At 36.1% G+C, this 19,909-nt stretch overlaps 2 protein-coding genes across 2 annotated transcripts; one reads left to right on the top strand and one right to left on the bottom strand.

Moving 5' to 3' along the window:
* Nucleotides 1–3,120: 3,120 nt before the first annotated feature.
* LOC112100704 (disease resistance protein At4g27190-like) lies at nucleotides 3,121–8,241 on the top strand. The gene is given in 6 exon segments (XM_024190012.1): nucleotides 3,121–4,621; nucleotides 4,624–5,011; nucleotides 5,013–6,009; nucleotides 6,287–6,766; nucleotides 7,231–8,064; nucleotides 8,200–8,241. Coding segments are annotated over 6 exon segments (4,242 nt in total).
* Nucleotides 8,242–12,729: 4,488 nt separating this feature from the next.
* On the bottom strand, nucleotides 12,730–13,602 carry LOC112100707. The gene is made up of 2 exons (XM_024190014.1): nucleotides 12,939–13,602; nucleotides 12,730–12,831 (listed from the first exon to the last, which is right to left on the bottom strand). Exons 1-2 carry the CDS (start codon nucleotides 13,558–13,560, stop codon nucleotides 12,803–12,805), a joined length of 651 nt encoding a protein of 216 aa, XP_024045782.1. The 5' UTR covers nucleotides 13,561–13,602; the 3' UTR covers nucleotides 12,730–12,802.
* Between the last annotated feature and the right edge of the window lie 6,307 nt (nucleotides 13,603–19,909).

Below are 19,909 nucleotides of genomic sequence, written 5' to 3'. Positions count from 1 at the left end.
AGATTGATTGAGGGTTTTCCAAGTTTGAAAATGTTAGTAGCATTGGCAAATGGCAACTTCCAGGAATCTTCCTGCTACAATCAATCATTTAGTGAAATGCCCAAATGACACAAAGGACCCCGCCAACCGTGAAGTCACATCATTTATTTATTTGTAAATGAAAAATAAGGTTCCGATCGGAAGAAATTAGCACCTTATAATGCATGATTACCCGTATGTCAAGTTTGGCGATTATAAGTCATCATCATAATAACTTTGGACTTTGATATTTAAGTCTCCGTTTGGGACCAATGTATGCCAGTTGGACAACACATCACTCAATTATAGAGTGCGAAATATTGATATTGTCATTATTTTACGTAATGTATAAACTTTTCCTTTTATTTTTGTTTGTTTATTTATTTTTAATACCTAATAAATATAAATTTATTTTTTAATATTTAATAAATGTTGTCAGAAAATAACAAACAATGACCCAAATCTTTTTATTTTATAGAAATAATTTCAATTCACAACTATGACATTACATTACCAAACAAACACTAAATATTTTGATGATTGGAGTTTATCTTTCATTCATAGCATGAAAAGTTTGAAATAGAATCTCAAAACAAAAGAGTACGACATGTCTTGTTGGGTTTACAGAAGAAGTGTACGCCATGTCATCCGAAAACTAAAAGGCACGTATGACAACCAAACGGTGTCATCCCTGATTTGCCTACACTTTAAGGATGAATTCTGGGTTTTGAGTGACAATTAAAAGCCAGAGTGAGAATTAGAGAGAGTTATATATTCTTATTTATTCCTAGTCACTTGCTATATTGTGTAGGTCATTTGTGACTCCAATAATAAAAATGTTCAATATTTTTTTTGATAGAGCAATATTTTTTAAAGCATAAAGAAAGGCAGAAATATTGTAAATCCATCTCAAATTTTCTGTTTATTGTGGTCGCTGCTAGCGCTAGCTGTTTTCTTATTTAACTTTGTTCCCTTTTGCCATCAGCTCTTTGCATTTTCATTGGATCAAGCGACCCTTTTCTTGTTTCAATTTTTTATCTCAAAAGCACTTTGATTCTCTTCTGTTACACTGATTTTCTCCTTATTTTGCACAAATATCATTTCTCTTTCCCATTTAGCCTTGATTTGCTTCTACTTGACTACCAATTGCCCAGTCGTTGACCCTGTTGTATTTTTATTTCGTTCACTTCCAATAGACAAAAAAAAAAAAAAAAAGAGATGTTGAATAAAAGCCTAAAAACTAATTTGATTTTTAATCTGATTTAGCTAAGATGTCCAATTTAATACTAAGAGCAATGTTAAGGATCCTAATAATTGAGTCCCAACTGATATGGTAGTCATTTATTAGATGATGGAAATATAAATTTTATTAGTTGTGAAATTCATTATTCAATAAAAAAATAACACATAACAATTGGGTCTCAAGTTAGAATTTTATTATTGGAATTCCTAACATTGTTCTAATATTAAAAAATTCATCAAAATAATATCTGTTGATGCTGAAATCTAGTCGCCTTTGGACCGACCAGATTGGTTCACCAACGCTTGTATTGACAAAGGAACAGAGGCTGCGATCCATTAGCTTCAGCAATTTCCCGAGCTTCTGGGACCCAAATCACCCGTCTTCTTCCTTCCAGGCCTGCGTTCACAGAAACAAATCAGAGACGCCGATGGTTTTTTGGGCATAAACCCTTCGATACTTAAGTTAGTACAAGGTGTTTACGAGAAAAGTGAATGATTTGTGTTGTACATATTAGTTGCAATATTCTCAATACCAAATGTATCAAGGATTTGGATATATGAATTTCTGATTATAATTTGACAGAGTTTCCCCTTTACTCTCAATTTGTGTCTCCCATTTTTCATCGATTTCTTGGCCTTTTATAGGCAATCATCCCCTGTTTTCTGAGTCTTATTCATGCCCCTCATTTTCGGGTGATGACAAACCTTCATGGGTCTCCAACCACCAAATCGTGGGTAAACGTGGGGCGTCATGTTCTCCCCAACGGTTTGGGGCATAACAAAATTGTCGTGAGTTTGTGAGTTCGTGTCCTCTTTCTTTGAATAATGAGTACTTGGTCGGTATGTACATCTGGTCGGTACTCGTTTCTAGTTGGCATATGCCCCGTACAGGATGTATTACCAGGAATCTGCTTGTGCCATTCATCTGGGGAGATTCGCCCCAAGGTGAGGGAAGCGGGGATAGCTGAGCTGGTACTTTTCATTACTCAACAATATCTATTATCTAAAAAAATAAAATAAAAATCTAAAACCATAGATTTAGTTTTCAATCTTCGTGATTTGGCTGATTTCTTTTAAAGCTTTGGTTTCTTTAGAAGTGCAAGGAGAAATAGTAATAAGATTAAAAAAGCAATGAAGTAAAACTTTAAAATTTTTGTTTTTTTATATTTTTATCGGTCATTTTACCGGTACTGGCGTTTGATTTTCTGACTAAGCTACTGTTTAGTTCTAAGTTTTGGCAATTACCCGGACTGCTCTCTTTCGTGTAACATCGACACAATGAGGCTTTGCATCTAAAAGTCGGCAGCCACGCAACTTCTTGGAATCTTCGTGCAAGTGTTGGATATCGACCGTTCGATAATGACGGCAGCATTGGTCTGGAGTGTAATTGACGAAGTGGAATAAGGATCACATGTCTCAAACTTTCGGTGAAGATATTGTTAGATATTTTATTGATTAAGGATCATTCTTTGCACTCATTCTCAATCAAGAAACGCATATGCTTTTGTTCATTGTAGTCACTGCTGTTTTGTTATTAATCTTTGCTCCCTTTTGCTGTCAACTCTCTTGAATTTCACTGGATCAACTTTTCTCTTGGCATCTGCTTTGTTGTAATCTCCAGTCTTTGTTAATTAGTCTCTCCGCTCGCAATCCAGTTGTTGAACTAGAAACCTTTTCCTTGTTTCCATCTTCTCAGCAGATCCATAACAGCTATTACGATTTCTTTCATTTCTCCGCTTCCACAACCAGATAAACTGTCCATCTTTGCGTTTCTTTTTCTTTTTCTCCTCACTCTCTCTGTGTTTCGCTCATTGTTTATTTTCTTGTCAGAAACTTCGAAAAAAAGAAAAGGGATCCAGGATGGTGGAAAGCATTGTTACTATTGTTTTAGAATTTGTGAAATGCTTGGCTCCTCCAACAGAACGCCGACTTGGTTATTTGCGTAACTATAAAGCCAACGTTGAGAAACTCAAGGCAGAAATAGACAAGCTCAAGGATGAAAGGAGAAGCATTCAGCACAGGGTTTCTGAGGCTGAAAGAAAAGGGGAAAATATTGAAGAGAAGGTTGAGAAGTGGCTGGTTAGTGCGAACATCATCATTGAGCAGGCAGCCAAATTCATTGATGATGAGAAGACAACAAATAAACGATGTCTCATGGGCTTGTGTCCTAATTTGAAGACCCGCTATCAGCTTAGCAAGAAAGCAGAAACAAAGGTGAAGGCCATTGTTAAACTCCGAGAAGAAGCTGGGAGATTTGTTGATGGAATTTCCTACCGTACCATTCCGGAGGATATATGGCTCAAGTCTCACAAAGGCTACGAAGCCTTCGAATCAAGACTTTCTACTTTGAAGGCCATACAAAATGCATTGATCGATGTTGATGTCAGCATCATTGGGGTGTACGGCATGGGCGGCATTGGAAAGACGACACTGGTGAAGGAGTTTGCAAGGCGAGCCATTGAAGACAAGCTTTACGATATGGTGGTTTTTTCGGAGGTTACCCAATGTCCAGACATAAGAAAGATCCAAGAGGAAATTGCGGAAACGTTAGGCCTAGAGTTGTCCGAGGAAGCTGAGTCTAGAAGAGCTAGTAGACTATATGAAAGATTGAAGAATGAGAAGAAGATCCTTGTGATTCTCGATAACATCTGGAATCCTCTTGATTTGGGGACTATTGGCATTCCTTTTGGAGTTGAGCACAGAGGATGTAAATTATTATTCACAACAAGAGATCTTGATGTGCTGTTAAGGATGGGATCTGAAAAAAACTTCTCGATTGGCATTTTAAATGAACAAGAAGCCTGGAGATTGTTCAAGATAATGGCTGGTGATTATGTTGAAAATCGTGAGTTAAAATCTACAGCAACAAGTGTAGCCAAGGCATGCGGAGGTTTGCCTATTGCCCTAACCACAGTAGCAAAGGCACTGAGAAAAAAAGAGCTGCCTGTGTGGAAGAATGCCTTGCAAGAACTCCAAACGCCTTCAGAGGCAAGCTTCGACGAAGGAGTACCAGCAGAGGCATACTCAACAATTGAGCTGAGTTACAAGTACTTAAGAGGTGAGCAACTCAAGAAAACTTTTTTACTGTGTAGTCTTATTACGCCAGCACCAATTATGGATTTGTTCAAATACAGCATGGGCTTGGGTGTATTTAAAAGTGTCCATAAGCTAGAAGATGCACATAACAAATTACATGCATGGGTCCATCAACTAAGAGACTCTTGTTTGTTGCTTGAGGATGGTGGCAGTAAATACATTTCTGTGCACGATGTTGTTCGCGATGTTGCCATTTCAATTGCATTTCGTGACATGAATGCATTTGTGGTGAGAAATGAGGATGATTGGAAATGGCCAAATGCAGATGAATTAAAAAATATTTTGCAATTTCTTTTAAAGATAGTATTGTTAATGACATTCCTGAAGGGTCGGAATCTCTACAACTTGAACTTCTATTCATGTCTCCCAAGAACTCTTTTGCTGTGCCTAATATTCCCGAGAACTTCTTCAAAAGGACGAAAAAGCTTCGGGTTTTGGATTTGACTAGAATGCGGTTATTGTCATTGCCATCTTCAATTGGTCTTCTAGTAAATCTTCAGACACTTTGTCTTAATCAAAGCATTTTCGGAGGCATAGACATAGCCATTATTGGAAAGTTGGAAAATCTAGAAATCCTTAGCTTTTTGCAATCTGATATTGTAGAGTTGCCTAAAGCACTGGGTCAACTGACTAAGCTAAGGCTGTTAGATTTAACACTGTTTCCGTCTGAAAGTTATTGCCCCAAATGTCATATCAAGCTTAATCCGATTAGAAGAATTGTATATGGGTAATTGCTTCATTGAATGGGAGGTTGAAAGAGCCAACAGCAAAAGAAGTAATGCTAGCCTTGACGAATTGATGCATTTACCTCGGCTAACTACTCTAGAAATTGATGTTAAAAATGAGAGTATGTTACCAGAAGGCTTTTTGGCCAGAAAGCTCGAAAGGTTCAAAATACATATTGGAAATGGGTTATTCATGCATCCCATGCTTTTTGGACAACATTGGTTTAAAAGTCAGCTGCACTTTTTGATCGACAGTAATCGCAAGATTTCAAGAGCATTGAAGCTCAAGCTTGATTTTATGGACATTTGCTCCATGAAATTGCAAGGCATCAATAACGTTCAATACTTACGGTTGGACAAGCTGCAAGGCATCGAGAATGTTCTTTTCAATTTGGACACGGAGGGCTTTTCACAATTGAAGGTCCTCTGGGTTCAAAATAATCCTGACTTCTTTTGTATCGTCGATTCAAGGGAGATGGTCGCTTGTGATGCCTTTCCTCTTTTGGAGTCACTTGCCCTTCACAATTTGATCAACATGGAGAGGATATGTATTGATCGGCTCAAAGTAGAGTCTTTCAACGAACTCAAAAACATAGAAGTATATAATTGTGATAAGTTGAGTAATATCTTTTGGCTCTCTACTACAAAATGCCTTCCAAGACTTGAGAGAATTGCAGTTATTAATTGCAGCAAGATGAAAGAGATTTTTGCAATTGGGAAAGAAGTTGATAATGCAATTGAGAAGATAGAGTTTGCTCAATTAAGATCTTTGAGTCTGGGGAATCTTCCAGAGGTTACAAGTTTTTGCCGTGAGGTGGAGACTCCTTCAGCATCACCGAACAGACAAGTGTCGCAAGAGGAATCGACGACTATGTATTGCTCCAGCGAAATCACTTTGGATATTTCAACTTTGCTTTTCAATGAGAAGGTGCGTAGGCTAACATTTTATTCATATATATATATAACAGAGTTTATTCTATCATGCGTTCTCTTATGTCAAACGTGGAAAATAATTAAATCATTTAGAGAATTGAAAGAAAATGAAAACAATGGGGAAAAAAATAATCTCACGCACTCACTAATTGAGCTCTTAACAAGTAGTATGAATTAGAATGCATACTCAGCTGTCAGTTGGAAATTGATTCTGACTTGCATTAATTTGTAATCAAAGAGAAATTTTCAACAAGAAATTCTTATCTTTTTAGGTTGCGTTGCCTAACTTGGAGGCTTTGGAGATATCTGAAATTAATGTCGACAAGATTTGGCACTACAATCAAATTCCAGCGGCAGTGTTTCCTCACTTTCAAAGTTTAACATGATTGATTGTGTGGGGTTGTCACAAATTAAAATACATATTTTCAGCGTCTATGATCGGAAGCCTTAAGCAGCTCCAACGCCTAGAAATACGCTCCTGTGAGGATTTACAGGAGATCATTTCTGAAAACAGAGCAGATCAAGTGATCCCTTATTTTGTCTTTCCACAGCTCACCACTTTGATACTCCATGATCTACCAAAACTTAGATGTTTGTACCCTGGAATGCATACTTCGGAATGGCCCGCCCTAGAAATTCTTTTAGTGTATCGTTGTGACAGATTAAAGATATTCGCGGCAGATTTATCGCAGAATAATGGGAATGATCAACTTGGTATTCCTGCACAACAGCCCCTATTGCCGTTGGAAAAGGTATGAAGCCATTTTCTAGATTTTTTATCTATAGCTTATTTTTAACTTTGATAAATTAATGCTCAATAAATTGAAAACTTTTATTATACAATAATCTTTGCTAGTCTAGACTAAGGGATCAATGTGGTAGATTAATGATTATATAAACTTTTTTAGGTATAGCATTTGTAAAAGAATCTTGAGTCTTTCCATATAGAAGAACTTACAAAATAAATTAGTAATTTATTATTGTGCAATAAAATAATTTCGAGTCAGTATAAATCAACCTTTTTTCCCTAATTTCTTTTTTACCTCTAAAATTAACATATAAAAAATCATTTAATAAATTTTATCAATAATACAATTTTTTTTAAAATATAATATAAAACAAATACTATAAACTCACTGCTTATGATTGGATTACTCAAAATCATTTGAGAAAACATCAATTGACCTTATTAGTTATTATGATTGATGATGATCAGATCTTACCCAACTTGACGGAACTATCACTATGCGGAAAAGACGTGAAGATGATTTTGCAGGCCGATTTCCCACAACACCTTTTTGGCAGTCTTAGAGATCTAGGGATTGCTGCTGATGACTCAGCTTGTTTTCCAATCTGGAATGTACTGGAGAGATTTCACAATCTCGAAATGCTCGTACTGTGTTATTTTTCATTCCACGAAGAGGTATTTTCGATGGAAGGATGCTTAGAGAAACATGTGGGGAAGTTGGCAATGATAAAAGAATTAGAGCTGTACCGGCACTATCATCTGAAGCAGCTGTGCAAACAAGACTCCAAATTTGGCCCCATTTTTCAGTATCTTGAAATTCTAAGAGTATATCATTGTCAAAGTCTGTTAATTCTATTGCCAACATCATCGGTATCTTTTGGGAACCTAACAAAACTTGTAGCTTTCGATTGCAAGAAATTGATGCACTTAGTAACATCCTCCACAGCAAAAACTCTAGTGCGACTCGTATCACTTTGTGTATACGGATGCAGAGCAATGACAGAGGTGGTAATAAATGACAAAGACGGGGTTGAAAAAGAAGAGATTGTTTTCCGCAAATTGAAGAGGTTGGAACTGCGTGATTTAGACAGCCTCACAAGTTTCTGCTCTGCCAATTACACCTTCAAATTCCCATCTTTGCAAGATCTATCTGTGATTGGTTGTCCCAAATTGAAGATTTTCACTAGAGGAGAATCAAGCACGCCTCCAAGAGTAAACGTCTGGTATGGAGAGACATCGAATCAACGGCGTTGGGCTAGTAATGATCTTAACACGACCATACAACAATTACATGCTGAGAAGGTACGGATATACGTGTTACTCTCTATCTCCCATGGAAAAATTTTACAAAATTTGCTTTTTCTTTTTAAATAAAATATCGATAAGATATTTGTTATAAAGTTAGTTTAAATTGATGAATAAGAATTTTATTTTCAGCTGTTGGCGGGGTCGTCGTCATACTCTGTGGATTACGACTAATTTCATTGGCTTCTTATGACTTGGAGTTACGAATTTGAAGAAGAAAGTCCCAGCTGGTAATTAATTCTTATTTTATTTATTTGATCTCGTGGGTTGTTTCACAATTTCATCTCAATTGTTTAGAATGGGTCACTTGGTTTACTGTCAATAAGAATTCGAAAAATCCGAAAAAAAAAAAAAAATTCCATGAGTGAGATTTCTTCAACAAAACAACTATGGTTTACAAGGAAACGCATAATTTTGTTTTGAGAGTTCCCTGATGAAACAAAAACACACTTTATGCCCTTTAATCGTGCATTTCCAAATTAAACACATATTGTAGTAAATTTCGAAATTTACCACGATCTCCCATGAATCCGAGCTTGCAGCTTGTTATGGAGCTTCAACAGAGTTGCTGCTGCTTCGGTTTAGCTTCTGAATTCCGCTTTCTTTTCCTTAGCTCAAGGATCGGCTTGCTTCAAAATTTACTGTGCACACACACGGGAGACAAACGGGAGAGAGAGATGCACTGCACTCATGCCACAGATTTCTTGAACAGTTAACTTCCAATGGGCTGAAGTTACTTAAATACAGTGGTTGAGCGCAGGGACCCCTCATGTGTTAGTACAAAATTGCCCATCCCATTATGGGCGAAAATAACACAATTAAGGATATACTTGTCCATAATATACTACTGTACAAGGTATGTCAAAATTGCTCCATAATATTTGACAATAGTCACGTATTAATTCGGTAAAATATAGAAAACAATTAGAATGATTTATGTCAGTCCACATAATATGAGAAATAAATCTAACAATCTCCCACTTGGACGACAGAAATCACTCCAATGATAAATTTAAAATAAAATAATATTTTGAAAACAACCGAATTAATCAATATGTGACTATAACAAAAGGTCAAATACAAGCAATCACCCAGAACATAAACAAGTCCAAAATGTGCCATAAATATCAAATCATATGTGCACCGACAGGATGCTCCATATAACAAGACACTTATAAACACGTGACCATGAAGTAGTATACAAGTATAATTATGGAAATAACATGACAATGTGATCAACATGCTCATTTCCATAAAGTCCAGATGTCTAGCAAAATGAGACGAAAACAATATGTCTCCTAGACCATCGCTTCTTTATAACCATAATGAGACTATAGCAAAATGTCTCGAGAAGCGAGCTTCCTTTTTAATCATAATGAGACTAAATCAAAATGTCTCAAGAAAGCACACTGAAGCTAAATCATAATGCTTCAGTCTTTAATGTCCATATTGAGACTGAGCAAAATGTCTCGGACCATCGTATCCTCATTCTATACATAATGCCATACGCAGCCAAATGTGTACACAATATATGGCATATCAATATCACATAACAACATGCATGCATGATAACAAAATGAGTAATACATAAGCTCATTTAAGTTGCAACTCATAATACAAACCAGAACTCCCACTGACTCAGCATATATAAGTGGATTCAAATAATCCCATATGCGTTACATGCTCCCTAAATACTTTTGGAGCTAAAGCTTTAGTAAGTGGATCGGCTAACATGAGTTCTGTAGGGATATACTCTACTGATACACAAGATAGAGCAATTTTCTCTCTCACAAACAAGTATTTAATATCAATGTGCTTGGAACGTGAGGAACTCCCTGTATTGTGAGAAAAAGAAACAGCAGCAGAATTATCACAGTATATCTTTAATGGCCTCGGTACGGCCACTATACAATCTAGCCCTGTGATAAAATTTTGCATCCATAAAGCATGACGTGTAGCCTCAAAGCATGCTACATATTCTGCTTCCATTGTTGAAGAAGCTATAAGTGTCTGCTTGACACTTTTCCATGATATAGCTCCTCCTGCCATCATAAAGATGTAACCAGATGTGGATTTCTTGTCTTCCAAGCACCCTGCGAAATCAGCATCAGAATATCCAACTATATTCAAATAGTCAGATTGCTGATATGTCAATACAAAATCTTTAGTGGCTCGCAAATATCTGAGTACTTTCTTTGCAGCCTTCCAGTGTTCAAATCCAGGATTGCTCAGGTATCTTCCAAGTACTCCCACTGGAAAAGCAATATCAGGGCGAGTACAGACTTGAGCATACATCAAGCTACCCACAACGGATGCATACGGGACTGTTTGCATTCTAGCTTTGTCTACATCATTATCGGGACATTGAGACTTGGAAATTTTGTCACCTTTCGAAATTGGAGCTTTCCCAGGAGCACAAGACTGCAAATTGAACCTTTTCAAAATGCGATCAATGTAAGTCTTTTGAGACAAACCTAGAATTCCTCTAGATCTATCACGAAGAATCTCTATCCCTAATACATAATGGGCTTCACCAAGATCCTTCATATCAAAGCTGCATGACAACATTTGCTTTGTCTCAAGTAACAAATTACTGTCATTAGCAGCGAGCAAGATATCATCCACATAAAGCACCAAAATGATATACTTGCTCCCACTGACTCTCAAGTATATACACTGATCAACGGCATTCTCCTGGAACCCATAAGAGGTGACAATATCGTGAAATTTCAAATACCACTGTCTGGATGCTTGCTTAAGTCCATAAATGGACCTTTTAAGCTTACACACCATGTTTTCTATACCAGACTCAACAAAACCATCAGGTTGCACCATGTATACATCTTCAGACAAGCTCCCATTAAGAAAAGCTGTCTTCACATCCATCTGATGCAATTCTAAATTGAAATGAGCTACCAATGCCATGATAATACGAAAAGAGTCTTTGGTAGAAACAGGAGAGTAGGTTTCAGTGTAATCAATGCCTTCTCTTTGACTGAAACCCTTAGCCACAAGCCTGGCCTTATACCTCTCTACCTGACCTCTGGCATCTCTTTTGGTTTTGAAAACCCATTTGCAACCAATTGGTCTGCATCCATCTGGTAACTCAACTAAATCCCAAACCTCATTATGATACATAGATGCCATCTCATCATGCATCGCATGTATCCAAGATGATGATTCTGAACAACTGATGGCCTCTTGAAAGGTAATAGGATCAGATGAAGAGTCAGCATCAAAATCATGCTCCTGCAAGTAAACAACATAATCATTAGAAATTGCAGGTCTCCTGATCCTCTCTGATCTCCTCAATGGCACATCAGTACCATCATCCTCTACAATCATAGGCTCCATATTATGATGAAGTTCAGGATCAACAGAAGAATCATCAATATGTGGTAATCCCATCGCAGAAGTCGGAAAAGATGGAATAGGCAAAACCACACGTTCTTCTCTCAATGTCAGACTGCGAGGCTCAGAACTCCCACCATTGTGATCATCCTCAAAATAAATGGCACGATCGGACTCAATGATTCTAGTAGTGTGGGAAGGACAATAAAATCTAGAACCCCTTGAGCCGATACAATAGCCAATAAAATGACCACTAATTGTTTTCGGATCAAGTTTCCTTGATTGTGGATTATAGGGCCTCACTTCTGCTCTGCATCCCCATACATGAAAATGACGAAGACTCGGTCTCTTTCCTGACCACAACTCATAAGGACTTTTGGGCACCGATTTACTAGGTACCTGATTCAAAATGTAAGCTGCAGTTCTTAAGGCTTCACCCCACAGAAAATCTGGTAAGGTGGAGTTACTCAGCATACACCGCACCATGTCAAGAAGGGTACGATTTCTCCTTTCTGCAATTCCATTCTGTTCAGGAGTCCCGGGCATTGTATACTGGGCTTCTATTCCACATTCCTGAAGAAATTTAGCAAAAGGTCCAGGATTACGCCCAGTTTCATCATATCGCCCATAGTACTCACCACCTCTGTCTGACCTTACTGCTTTAATTTGCTTGCCCTTTTGGAGCTCAACATTAGCCTTAAAGGCTTGAAACACAGATAAGGATTCAGACTTTTCAGCAAGAAGTTCAACATGACCATAACGAGAAAAGTCATCGATGAACGTGATGAAGTACTTATAACCTCCAATGGCAATAGAAGTAAATGGCCCACAAATGTCTGTATGTACCAACTCCAGCACCTGTTGACTCCTCTGAGTTCTCTCTTTTCTGGTTTTGGCAGTAAGTTTGCCTTTGACACAATCAACACAAGTGCCAAAATCAGAGAAATCCAACTTATGTAGAATGCTATCTTTAATAAGCCTCTCCATCCTCTGTTTAGAAATGTGACCTAACCGTTTATGCCACAACATAGAGGAATTTTCATCAACCCTAACACGATTAGAGCTAACAACATGCATAACATGAGCATTGGATGATGATTCAATAGCACGAGAAAATAAATCAATCATATACAAGCCATCATATAGAGTGCCAGAACCAACTAACTCTGAATTGCGGAATAAGTAAACTTTTCTATCACCAAAATGAAAAGTATAGCCACATCTATCCAAAATAGATACAGATATCAAGTTTCTCCTAATAGAAGGAATATAAGCTGTATCTAATAGATCCAAAACATGGCATGTGGCTAGATGTAGTCTGACAACTCCTATGCTTTCAACTTTGGCTGTCACTCCATTGCCCATGTGAACTATCAACTCCCCTTCATTGGGCTCCCTCCTGCTTCTGAATTCCTGTAAGGAATTCGTTATATTAATGGTTGCACCAGTATCCAACCACCAAGTATCAGAAGGAACATCAATAAGATTAGATTCAAAGCCTACAAAGGCTACAGGAATACCTTTCTTTTCCAACCATGCTTTGAATCCCCTGCAGTCAGCTCTCTTGTGCCCAGGTTTCTTACAAAAGTGGCACTTTCCCTTAAAGCTCTCAGAAGTGGAACCAGAAGTGGTAGAAGAAGTACCACGTGAAGTTTTCTTGCCAAACTTTTTCTTCTTAAAAAACTTATTGCTGCCCTTTGAAGAGCCTTTCTTCACACTTCCACTCTCTTGAGTAGTTGCCACCATGACAGTGTGAGATTTCCCCTTCTTCAATGATTCCTCTTCCTGAACCACATAAGCAGTCAACTCAGTGATATTCCAAGTGTCTCTCTGAGTATTGTATTGGCTTCTCAAATTGCCAAATTGTGGTGGAAGAGATTCAAGGATTTGGAAGACCAGGTAGTCATCAGGCAAAGTGACATCCATGTCCTTCAGCTTCTTATGGTAACTAGTCATCTTAAGGATGTGTTCTCTGACCCCAGAAACACCATCATACTGGGTATTAGCAAGCAGCCTCAGATAGTTACCCTTTTCTGCCTTATCTACCTTCTTAAAGGTTCTTCCCACAGCTGCCAAGTAATCTTTGGCCTTATCACATGCAGGGATGCTATCTCTAGTGGTTCTATCAATGGTGTATTTCATTGTATCCAGACAGTGTCTATTGGATTCATCCCAAGCTGCCCACTCTGCTTTTCAGCAGCAGAAAACTAAAAAAAGGGCTTGGCTGGTTCATCAACTCTTAATGCCAAGTCTCTATTCAGTGTAGACAAATAAAACAAAATGGACTCACGCTAGTCCTCAAAATTTTTCCCAGTTAAATTCTTGAGGGAGGCTACTTGGAGAAAGGAGAGAATATCTAGAGCTGAGGAAGCAATAACAAAAGAATTATCAAGCATGCAAAAATTAAAATCATGCTATAATCAATTGCTCCTCATTCTAAGTTTCTCCAATAGCAACACAATATGTTAGGCATCCTTTAACAATATAGGAATGCACTAACCTAAAGATAAAGCAGACAAGTTGAATATAACACCAACATTGACCTATTACCGACAGGGTAATTAAGCCACTCAGTAGAAAATACTCAACAAATCTCTTTATCTTCCCAAGCATCCTACCAAGTACCAAGTAGTGATTTGCCGACAGGGCAGTATCATCACCCGTATGGATCTTGGTCAAAACAATAACAATCCATCACATAATCCATAATTCATAATTGTAAATGGACAATCAATTGCAAACCACCAAATAATTTATCATGATTGGTCCTACGATAAGCAGATACACAATCACTCTAAATTGTAGTTTTGCATCATATATATATTTCGTATATTAACAAAATTGAGGCTAAATAAATTTTGTCAAATGAAATTAACAAGATATTAAATCAAATAAAATATCTACATGCCTCAATAAAATATATAAATGATATGCCCATAAGATTCAATAACTGATGGATTATTTTAAAATTTAAAATTCTGAAAAATCGCCAAAATTGAAAGGATTTTGGACTAAAATGAAAAATTTTCAGAATTATGTTTACTGTTTTAACTATTAAAACTTTTGGCCCAAACTGTAAATAAAATAAAATAAACTGTTGGGCCATACTATAATTTCCCAAAATTCAAGGGACCAAACTTATCTTTTACATAGTTGACCCTCGGTCAAGGACCTTTTCGAAAAGTTTGCAAAGATTTTGGGCCATAGTGACAATTCACAAAATTTAGGGATGCAAATGAAATTGTCCCATCATCTTCAACCTCGGGCTGTTGCTACAGTATTGTACAGTACATTTACAGCATCCACATCCATACCAACCCGATTTTGGCCACCAAAAAACACGAAAAAATTATATCTTTGCTCCAAAATCATCACTCATGCATTATTTAACAACTGTTTGAGGAAATATGTCCAAATTCGAAGAATTCGAAAAATCCGAAAAAAAAAAAAAAATTCCATGAGTGAGATTTCTTCAACAAAACAACTATGGTTTACAAGGAAACGCATAACCATGGGCTCTGATACCAATTGATGAAACAAAAACACACTTTATGCCCTTTAATCGTGCATTTCCAAATTAAACACATATTGTAGTAAATTTCGAAATTTACCACGATCTCCCATGAATCCGAGCTTGCAGCTTGTTATGGAGCTTCAACAGAGTTGCTGCTGCTTCGGTTTAGCTTCTGAATTCCGCTTTCTTTTCCTTAGCTCAAGGATCGGCTTGCTTCAAAATTTACTGTGCACACACACGGGAGACAAACGGGAGAGAGAGATGCACTGCACTCATGCCACAGATTTCTTGAACAGTTAACTTCCAATGGGCTGAAGTTACTTAAATACAGTGGTTGAGCGCAGGGACCCCTCATGTGTTAGTACAAAATTGCCCATCCCATTATGGGCGAAAATAACACAATTAAGGATATACTTGTCCATAATATACTACTGTACAAGGTATGTCAAAATTGCTCCATAATATTTGACAATAGTCACGTATTAATTCGGTAAAATATAGAAAACAATTAGAATGATTTATGTCAGTCCACATAATATGAGAAATAAATCTAACAATCTCCCACTTGGACGACAGAAATCACTCCAATGATAAATTTAAAATAAAATAATATTTTGAAAACAACCGAATTAATCAATATGTGACTATAACAAAAGGTCAAATACAAGCAATCACCCAGAACATAAACAAGTCCAAAATGTGCCATAAATATCAAATCATATGTGCACCGACAGGATGCTCCATATAACAAGACACTTATAAACACGTGACCATGTAGTAGTATACAAGTATAATTATGGAAATAACATGAAAATGTGATCAACATGCTCATTTCCATAAAGTCCAGATGTCTAGCAAAATGAGACGAAAACAATATGTCTCCTAGACCATCGCTTCTTTATAACCATAATGAGACTATAGCAAAATGTCTCGAGAAGCGAGCTTCCTTTTTAATCATAATGAGACTAAATCAAAATGTCTCAAGAAAGCACACTGAAGAAAATGCTCTGTTTGTTTCGTTAAATTTGTTTGTGCTCTGTTTGTTCATTGGAAACTTGGAAGGCAACGAAAGTACTTAAGAAAATGCTCTTGCCTATTAACACATAATTAAGAACAGCTGAATATCATTCATCGGATAAAAAAAAATAATAATCTAATCAGCCCGTCATGCCTACAACAAATGCTTAAACCATCAAAGGTTAGCTATGAACAACTATATTATGGAAATATTGTTTAAAAGCATTGGATAGAATTTTCAAAAATATCAAGTTTTCACAAACCAAAAAGGGAACTAATTTGGTCTAGTTTTGTGACAAGTATAGAAGCACAATATTTTGTCTGTTATTCTTGTTAAAATTCTCAGCACTGTGTTTGTAGAATGTCTGGATACTGATGGAGATTCAAGTCACTCTTCTTCTGTGCAACATTCCAAATGAAGCCTTTTTTCCCCCCTCTATTCAAATTTTATATTGTGAAGGGTTTCCGTTTCCATCTTCATGTGATTTACTTCACCGTGTCGCTACATCTATGATAATGTGTGTTATATCCTGTCTGTTTCCTTTATTTGACCATCAAAAGTTCAAAGACAGTTTATTCTAAATATGTGTAAATTCATTTTCTGTATAAGCTCTTTGTATGCATTTTGACATTTTATTCTCAATATGTATGACTCAATGAGAGGTCTTTTGTTATATATATGTCCCGAATTTCTTGTGTATTTTTAGATTTGATGATGTATTATTGTCTCATTGCAAGGTCTTATAATCATTGATTCCCATTTCTCGTATACATACGTATATATGCGCAAGAAATTTGGTAAATGATCTAGTCATTTTCTCAGTAAAACATCTAGTACTTTATATGTTGGAAGGGTACTAAGCAGCAGGCCAAGATTTGTCAACTCAAAGATCGTCATGTCATTTTTTAAAAATATTAAGGAATTCTAAGGAACCTCAAGAGAAAATTTAGAAATACTATAAGGACTACTTCTGCATTGTTCATTTTCGCAATTACCTGCATCATTATTTTTGTTTTCAATTAATCAAACTTCAGTTCCTTAGCATTCATCTAATTATGTACTTCATCTGGAAATCCTTAATTTACTCATCAAAATGTGAACGCTAAGGAAACTGCGAAAACAAATATAAAACTACTAGCTAAGTTTATCATCACATATGATCAGCACTAGATTATCAAATAATCATAAAAGCATATAAATTCAACCTACTGTATTATTTGTAGCTTTCTAATTTGTGTTTATAAAGAATTTAGTTATGCAACAAAAAAAGGGATACGAAAGTAGCAAAACTTCATCAAATACTCTGTTTTGTAGTACTTCAACATATCTACTGGCTAAGAAGTACCATCACGTATGAAAATGTCGGCACAAATACTCAAGCAAGTGCAAGTGTATAAAATAATATAAAGCTGTCGATTCTGCATTAAAGCATATGAATTGTGAAGATATGAATACCAAATCTTTCCAACTCCTCAACTCTTGAGTAATTACTGTTGGGAAAATATGCTCTTTAAAAGCATATGTGTTTATTTAATTGTAATAAACAATTTTTCTGATTAATAAAATAAATGAGGTATTTTATTCAAATATCTTAATTGCATTAATACTTGTATTAAAAGTCCATTTAATCATATTATATGTATTTATGTGATCACCATGTGGATTCACAGAAGACATAAATACAAGTTATCTTATGATTAAATAAATTTAGTTCGCAGTTGATAAATAAAGTTGGGCACTTTATTTAGGTATAGACTGTAATAAATTCATTGAATGATTTGTCTTAATCATGTATGAATTTATTGATGTAGTACGACTACATTGAACAGGATCACATATGAGATTTAATTAACTTTGTAATAACTGTCAGACTTATTAAATCTCATAGGCGTTGATTTTACTGTAATCTTAATCTTGAGTTAATTATGATTTCATGATTGTAATTGTTATTCCATTTGAGTTACCAATAGGCACGACACATCATTGTGGTCAAGAGTACCCGGTATCTTGGTGGGAGCAATTATGAGTATTGGAGTTATGGATTAACAATATAGAATTTGTACAACACATCTCTTGATGGGTTTTCGGCACTTGATCATAGAATTCTCTGGCCAGAGTGTGTCAACATATTTAGTATGTTGAAAATGATCATTAGAGAAAACCAGTAAGGATCAAGGAATAAGATGTTATTAAATTGATTGGACAGTTGAGATATCAATTTAATTAACGATGTGGTACAAAGGATTGTGCAGTGAAGAAATCAATGTGGCTTGGGACGAATTATTATTCGAGCATACAATTATGGAAGTCAGTTCCAATCTTTTAGTGGAGTAGATTTGGAATTAAATATTTGGGCTAGTTTAATTACAGGCCTAATTATTGTAGCCACTATTGTATGTTCCCAAATGATCCCCGGGTTAGCTCATTTAATTGACTGCACTACTATTGGACTAATAAGTAAGATAACTAGCTATTTGGGTCAAAAGCCTAAATATATCATTTAGTGGGAGGCTCCATTTAATTAGCTTTTGTATAAGGGGCCTTATGTTATTTTACAAGGTGGGTCCCCTATTGAAAAAGAAAGTAACGTGAGTTTTATTTAGGGCATTATTTGGAGCCTAAGGTTTTCACTAAAGGGTGATATAAAAGGCTTATTTTCTCTAAAGAATAAGAGAAGCCACTTTATACAAATCGGAGAATAAGATTTTTCTCTCTATTGTTGAGAGAAAAATTTTATCGTGCTAGTTGCTTTGGTAGTGATAAAGGTGCCCACACGTCAAGTGCAGATCGAACCTGAGTCATAACCTGGAAAATCATTGGAGACAGTTCGTGATCTAACAAGCGTGGTGGTGACGGATCGTGATCTAACAGGAGTGGTGGTGGCGGATCGTGATCTAGGAGCCTAAATCACTTCAGCGGAAAAAGCAAACTCAAATTTTCAAGGTACGATTTCTAGAATACAAATTCTTATATATTATATGAGAGCGATCTTCAAAAGGTTTTATAAAAATTTAAAAACCTAATTTTTCCCCAACAATTACTAGGTTCCCACCCATGCAAACATATTTTCTTTGGAGAAAAAGGGATGCCTGATTCAGGGCATCTGTTGCCTCGGTTTATTTGATTTTGTTTGGTTCAATTGTAGTTCTGTTATTTAGTTTTTCCTCTGATGGTTCTGTTGCTCTGTGTATTTCACTGGGTTTGCTTTGCTTCACAACTTTCTTTCAAAACTAAGAAGGCAAGGAAAGAGAGCACTTAATTAGAAAATGCAAGAAGCATATATTAAATATGCATATGCTCATGCTCTTGCCTATGAACAAATAAAGAACAACTGAATATCCTTCGTCGGATAACAAAAAAGAAAATCTAATCATCCATTTTCCATACAAGAAATGATACCATTACTTTTAGCAAATTGAAATAGATGTAATTTCCGGTAATTACACCTCCAAATTTCCACAGCTATAATGTCAATTTGTAATTATTTGTCCCAAGATGAAGATTTTCACTAGAGGAGAATTAATAATTATTTCGGCCCAGAGGACCATGAAGCCCCTTGGGTTGTTGACATTAACACCTAGGCTCCGTTTGGTACAGCTTATTAAATATAGCTTATAACAGTAGAGTTTATATCAGTAGAGCTTATACCAATAGAGCTTTTGGACAAAAAGTCATTAGGTGTTTGGTTGTCAATAAAAAAAACACTTTTGAACCATTAAAATGTGTGATATTTTTTATATTATATATATTTTTTAAAAGCTCTCTAACCTCTACTCCCAAAAGCTTAAATTTTGGGCTTTTACTAGTAGAGGTAAATTAGCTTATTTAAGCTAAAAAACTCTACTAAAAAAATAACCAAACACCATAAAAATTTTTAAAAAGTCTTATGCGATTAAATAAGCATTTATGGCTCTTGAATAAGCCATACCAAACAGGCACTTAGTGCGTTTACCAACCTA

The sequence above is a fragment of the Citrus clementina genome, unplaced genomic scaffold (assembly GCF_000493195.1).
Source record: "Citrus clementina cultivar Clemenules unplaced genomic scaffold, Citrus_clementina_v1.0 scaffold_26, whole genome shotgun sequence".
NCBI classification, from domain to species: domain Eukaryota; kingdom Viridiplantae; phylum Streptophyta; class Magnoliopsida; order Sapindales; family Rutaceae; genus Citrus; species Citrus x clementina.
This window is presented reverse-complemented; position numbering and strand designations above follow the sequence as displayed.

Coding starts and splice junctions, on each gene's coding strand:
- LOC112100707 (XM_024190014.1), bottom strand. CDS start 13,560: ATGAAATACACCATTGATAGAACCACTAGAGATAGCATCCCTGCATGT. Junction 12,832..12,938: donor AGCATGGTTGGAAAAGAAAG/GTATTCCTGTAG, acceptor AATTCCTTACAG/GAATTCAGAAGCAGGAGGGA.